Source organism: Ochotona curzoniae, unplaced genomic scaffold, assembly GCF_017591425.1.
Source record: "Ochotona curzoniae isolate NIBS_2020 unplaced genomic scaffold, NIBS_Ocur_1.0 contig_46, whole genome shotgun sequence".
In the NCBI taxonomy this organism is placed as follows: domain Eukaryota; kingdom Metazoa; phylum Chordata; class Mammalia; order Lagomorpha; family Ochotonidae; genus Ochotona; species Ochotona curzoniae.
The window spans coordinates 9,033,148-9,039,152 of NW_024466340.1; the positions used below are offsets into that span (position 1 = coordinate 9,033,148).

The 6,005-nt window shown below is 57.0% G+C and overlaps 1 protein-coding gene across 1 annotated transcript in view; it reads left to right on the forward strand.

The window, feature by feature from the left end:
• The window catches only part of ADGRD1 (adhesion G protein-coupled receptor D1), a 49,982-nt gene extending 48,408 nt beyond the window's left edge, over positions 1 to 1,574 (forward strand). The window contains exons 24-26 of the mRNA XM_040986866.1: positions 359 to 400; positions 669 to 761; positions 1,479 to 1,574. Of these exons, the coding sequence (XP_040842800.1) occupies positions 359 to 400; positions 669 to 761; positions 1,479 to 1,574 (231 nt within the window). The remainder of the gene's footprint in view (positions 1 to 358; positions 401 to 668; positions 762 to 1,478) is intronic.
• The last annotated feature ends 4,431 nt before the right edge of the window (positions 1,575 to 6,005 follow it).

A 6,005-nucleotide genomic window follows, 5' to 3' on the forward strand; every position in this document is an offset into this window, starting at 1 on the left:
CTCTGCCCTCTCCACTGTCCTCCGCCCAGGAGTAGGGCTAGTGAGAGAAGCATACCACATTGTCTGCTGGTGCTGTCACATCCCAGCGACCCCTGGACACTGCTGGCCATTGTCACCCTGGCTGATGGTGACAGGCTAACTCCTTGTCCTACTGCCTGCTCTCCTCCCCCCAAGTGGGGCCTTCCTAGGACCCCCATGTCTGCACCCAAATGTCCCAGTCCAGGTGCAGCTGTAGGCCTGGCCCTGGTGTGCCCAGCTGCCTTGCAGGACCACACAGCAGTCCTCCGGTCGCAGGCTGTGGGCACGGACACCAACAGCACGCCAGTAACTCCAGCTCTGTTCTCTTCCTTCGCCCCAGGGGTTTTTCATCTTCCTCTTCCATTGCCTGCTCAACTCAGAGGTAGGTCTGCTCTGCTGCCTGTTTCCCTTCTGAGAGGCTGTGGAGGGCTGAGCGGCCGTGCCTTCTCACCCCACAGTCTGGGAGTCAGACTCGGGACGAGGGATGAGCCCACGCCTGCGCTGCCAGCCCTTCTGGGTCTGGGATTCCATAATGTTGTCCCCATTCTGTGCCTTGAAGCTCTGCATCCGGTGACAGAGGGCAGAGCCCTGGGACTGTTGCAGTTCCAGCCTCTGAGATGACCGCTAACAACTCCTGCTTCTCTTCCAAGGTGAGAGCTGCCTTCAAGCACAAAATCAAGGTCTGGTCCTTGACTGGCAGCTCCAGTCGCAACGTTACCACAAAGCCCTTCAGTTCTGACAGTGTGAGTGTGGCGATGGACACCATGCCTGCAGCCCCTTCACTGTGGTGGGAACAGCGCCTGCAGCCCCCTACCCCACAGTGGGCACTGCGCCTGCAGCCCCCTACCCCACAGTGGGCACTGCGCCTGCAGCCCCTTCACTGTGGTGGGCACTGCGCCTGCTGTCCCTCCCTGACCCCAGGGCAGGGCGGGGTGGACTGACCTTGTTCTGAATGTCCAGCATCCTTGACCTGCACTGTGTTAGCTGCTCCCCCACCCCGTCTTCACTGAGCCCTGAGCCACGTGGTACTGCAGGCTCCCTACCCTGCCTTTGTGCTGTACTCAGCAGCTGCCCAGGGTTAGGGCTGTTACACTCCAGCTGATACCAGTCTGTGTGCCACAGTCGCTTGGGCTCACCTTGGCCCATGGCATTCTGGGTCCTGAGCGAGTCACCACAGCCTCTGCCCTACCCCGCTCCTGGGGTCAGCTCTTCTGTGCCAAGTTGGGGCAACAGAAGGACCAAGCAGCAGACACCGGCTGTGGCAGAGGGTCTCCTGTGAGGCCCAAGGACAGGGAGAGGGTCAGTGTGGAGAATTCTCTGGATCCTGCATGTGTCTGGGCCCCCTATGTCCCAGAGGCAGGGGCCTCCCAGCTGCATCATGGCTGGGGGGACGGGTCATCACATAGGGCTTGGGGCTCCCCAGGAGCAGTCCACAGTCCTCACTTCTCTTTGGTTTGCAGATGAATGGGACCCGGCCAGGAATGGGCTCCAGCAAGCTGAGCCCTTGGGACAAGAGCAGCGAGTCTGCCCACCGTGTGGACCTGTCCGCCGTATGAGGGGAAGACTGCTGACCAGGCCAGCCTGCTGCCCGGAACACACGTCAACCCCCAGACAGAATAGAGCAAGTGCCCTGCCCTCACCCTCGCCACCAGGACCTGGGGATCACAGCCCCACAGTGACTGTGACAGAGCCCTGTGGTCAGCCACAGTGGCCTGCTGCCCAAGCTGGTGGGGGCTCCTTGCCTTGGCTGGCCTGTGTGCCAACCAGCCTCAGTGTGGGCTCCCAGCACAGGCCGCTGGCGATGGTGCTGTGGCCCCCCTCCAACATGCCATGCACAGCACCAGGTCCAGCAGGGCCATGGGGAGGGAACCGTGGGCCCCCTACCTCGATGGGGACTTGGAACATAGAAGGTGGGGTCCTGCCTGGCGGCTGAGGTCCCACACACTCCAGCTGCTAGACGGAGTGTGGACAATGTTTTTGCCTGCTGAGTTTACCCAAGGAACCTCCCAAAGCTAGCCCTGACCAGTGCATGCTTCCTGGACGGGCCTCAGGCCCATGTGCTCCAGGTGTGGTCAGCCCAGGGCTTCTGTCCATGCTGAGGGCTGGAGCTCCAGCTGTTGCCCTGCTCCTGCCCTAGGGCCTTCTAAGAGCCTGCTGGAGCCAAAGAACTATGCTTTGTGAGTTGTAATCCTTTGGAGCCAGGGTCCCCTTGCCACGTCCCCTGCCCATGCTGCTCCCCTGGGGAGTAGTCTGTTCCAGGTAGGACCCCCTAGGTCTCAACACTGGTGCCTCCCTCCCTTGCCTCCACATCCCTGCGCCGGCTGCCTACTTGCCACGTGGCACATCCTGGCAGGTCCCAGCTGTGGAGCTGGCCACAACTGGGGCTCCTGTGTGGATGCTCATTCACAGACTTGGGCTCTGTCCTGCAAGAAATGGAGCAATTGTTTGAACTCCGCAAGTGGGCCATCCTGTGGGAGCCTAGGTTTGGAATCATAGATGTGAATCAAAATGCTCTGGAGACTTGGCAGTGGGCCACAAGCTCACTGTGATGTGGACACGGGCTTGGCAAGCATATGGCCACAAGGTCACTGTGTGATGTGGACACGGGCTTGGCAAGCATATGGCCACAAGGCCACTGTGCGATGTGGACACGGGCTTGGCAAGCATATGGCCACAAGGCCACTGTGCGATGTGGACACGGGCTTGGCAAGCATGTGGCCACAAGGCCACTGTGTGATGTGGACACGGGCTTGGCAAGCATGTGGCCACATGGCCACTGTGTGATGTGGACACGGGCTTGGCAAGCATGTGGCCACAAGGCCACTGTGCGATGTGGACACGGGCTTGGCAAGCATGTGGCCACACGGCCACTGTGTGATGTGGGCACGGGCTTGGCAAGCATGTGGCCACACGGCCACCCTGTGATGTGGGCACGGGCTTGGCAAGCGTGTGGCCACACGGCCACCCTGTGATGTGGACACGGGCTTGGCAAGCATGTGGCCACACGGCCACCCTGTGATGTGGGCACGGGCTTGGCAAGCGTGTGGCCAGGCCTGTCAGATACTGGAAAATCTTCCTGTAACACTGTGAGAGCATTGTGCCAACTGCCTTGTTTCACGGCCAGTTTCGCCCTGGCTGTGTGGACTGTCTCCACCTCCGTCAATGACGGCTTCACACTGTGACTCTCCGTCAGCCACTGGACTGCACCTGCCACCTCCAGCCGCCCCCGCCACAAGGAGCGGCTGGGTTCTCCCCGAGTGCGCCTCACCGTGGTGTCACCTGCCTTCCCGCAGCCCCCTGTGGCCAGGGTCAGCTCCTTGCTGTCAGGGAGCACGGAGGCATAAGGACACTGTTTTCTTAAGCTTGACGCTAGGATTTTGTTTCTATCGAGGATGGAATGGTCTTCTGTTTGGGCTAGAATTCTTTGTTTCCTCACTCAGCTTAGACACTCCATATCGTTAATATATCAAGGGAGGCAACAAACAAAAGCTGTCTAAAGCCTCCATTTCCCAGGAGTGAAAATAGTGCACTTCATGTGTGGGCTTCTCCTCATCTTTATCATCTGTACATTATTTCTCCAAAAATAAGAAATTGGAACAAATCATGCACGTGAGGTAGTTTATAGCACAGAAATGGTGATGAATGCCACTACGTAGTGAAAATACGTCGTGGTTTTTATGAAATAAAACCTCGATGTCCTTCAAGTGTGCACTGTAAAATCTGTTGCTAGAGGAATGAGAGGCGAACTGAGTCTTCTGAGAAAACCCAGTGGGGACGTGAGCACGCTCCATGCTGGGGCCCCTCCGGCTGCTCTGCTCACACGTGGGAGCCCCGTCGCGGGCTGTCACAGCAGCAGGGCCAGCTGGCAGGCTGGGAGGACGGAAGGAGCAGAGGACTTTGACCGGTCCCTCTCCTCAACCAGAGGCTGCACAGCGCCTTCCTGATGCGTCAGCCACCCTCCTGCGGGGAGGCCCTGCCAGGCGGGGGCCGCAGACAGCATTCCCGGGTCTGGCTTCACGGCTGTGCCTCAGGGAGGCCCTGCGGCCTGGCAGTGCCATTTGCTCCTTGGGGTGCCATTCCAGCCTGAGATGCCCAGGACTGTTCTGGCATCTCTACCTCGGACCCAGCTTCCCACGGATGTGCCTGAGCCAAGTCCTCGGGTCCCTGCCACCCATGTGGGTGGCCTTCGGCATGTACCTTTTCCATGAACGTTTTAGAGAACTTCACATATTTTTTTCACAATTATAATATTTGGAACACATTCGATTGGTATTTTATAGAAACCTTGTATTTTACAATTAGATTTTTCTATTTATCAACAAATGTATTCCCTGTATAAGCAGTTTGCCTATGTGCATCTAAGTAGATGGACAGACATTCATGTCTTCACTCTGACAGGGCTTGCTTTGCTCCCGATACAGGTTGAAACCTTCCCCTGCAGGGAAAGGGAGCGGCCATCCCGTGGCTCTTGGATCTTTCGCCAGGATGAGGCCACTCTCCAGCCACTTCACGGTGAGTGCTTCCTCACACCCTCATCGCTCAGAGACCCTTCCAGACGGGAGCAGCGGCTGCGTTGGCATGACTGCTCGGAGTGTGTATCGAAGTCCCGTGAGGGTGCACAACTCCTCATGTCTGCGTTTTCCCAAGGCACATAAGGAACAGTTCCGCCTGTCGGTGCCACTTTCTCAGTCTCCTGGCTGGATGTGAAATGGGCTTTGCTGGGCAGGGAGACAATGTCCTCCGTGTCTGGGACCAGGAGGGTGCAGAACTGGTGGCTTCTGCTCCCAGACTCTCAGCAGAGCAGCCCTGAGCAGTGCTGGGTGCTGCCCTGTCCATGGCAAGCCCCAGCCCTCCTCTTATGCCCAGGCACACCCACCCCTCTATCGCCCTTTCACCTGTGCCCCAGCATGGAAGCATGCCTTTCCCATGAGGACCCCAAGCACGAGTGGGCATGAGCGTGGAAGGGGCTGGGGTGACCCCAGGGTCTCCTCCCAAGCTTTGTGCGGGGTGACTATGGTCCCCTGTGCAGACTGGATGCAATATTATTTCCCTCCTATTCCAACAGCTCGAGTGTGAGATGGGCAGTGTGGCCCAGCCAGGCGCCTGCTCTTAGTCATGCCTGCCTAGTCTTCATCCGTTCTCTGCTTTTTAGCCTTTATTCCACTTTGTGCTAGCACGTTCTGCGTCTGAAAGGCTTATTATTAGAAACATCTTCAAATTCAGCTTCTGGCGGGGAGCTGACCTCCATCCCCATGATGTGACGTATTTGTAACTCCGTGTGCTCTGTCCCGTCCGGTTCGCTGTGCCGTCCAGGCTGTGATCTGCAGCAGTTCCAGGCCCCCTCCGTCAGCGCCCTGACATGCGCCCGTTTTACAGTTTCTGTCACTTACCGGCGTATTTTATTCTGTTTAATATTTAAAGAAAGAAATCTCACAGTTCTCTTTTCTATCATCACACAAGCAGTCCATGGACGGTCCATCCTTCTGTGTAGTGTGGGAGCCGTCCTTTTGTCCAGTCCATCACTGTCACCTCTCCTTGGTGCTTTGGAACATTTTGTAAATCGACTGTCATTTACCACACTTCTATTTTTTTCAGGGTCAGTTCGCTATCATTTCAACCAAGGATACTATGTTTAGGCAGCTGAGGTTGCCATTTGATCGCACTGCACAAGTTACACGATGGAACGTGTCCTTTGGACTCCCTGCGAGGCCAACCACCGCCTGGCGCCTTGTCTCCTCCGGTTGCAGGTGCTGCAGCTCCCACTGCTAGGTGTGTTGTTTTTCTCACTGTGAATTTACTTTTGAGAACAGGATGGAATTTTTCAAATCCGAGGGGCTTTCCCTTTGGTTGGGGTCTCACTCTGGCCTCCATATGTTGATGAGTCATTCCCAACTGTGGTGGGTCACAAAGTGATATTGGTTTTTTTTAACAACGCACATCTAAGCATTGTCTAGACTGTGACGAATGCATCCCATACAGCCTGTGCT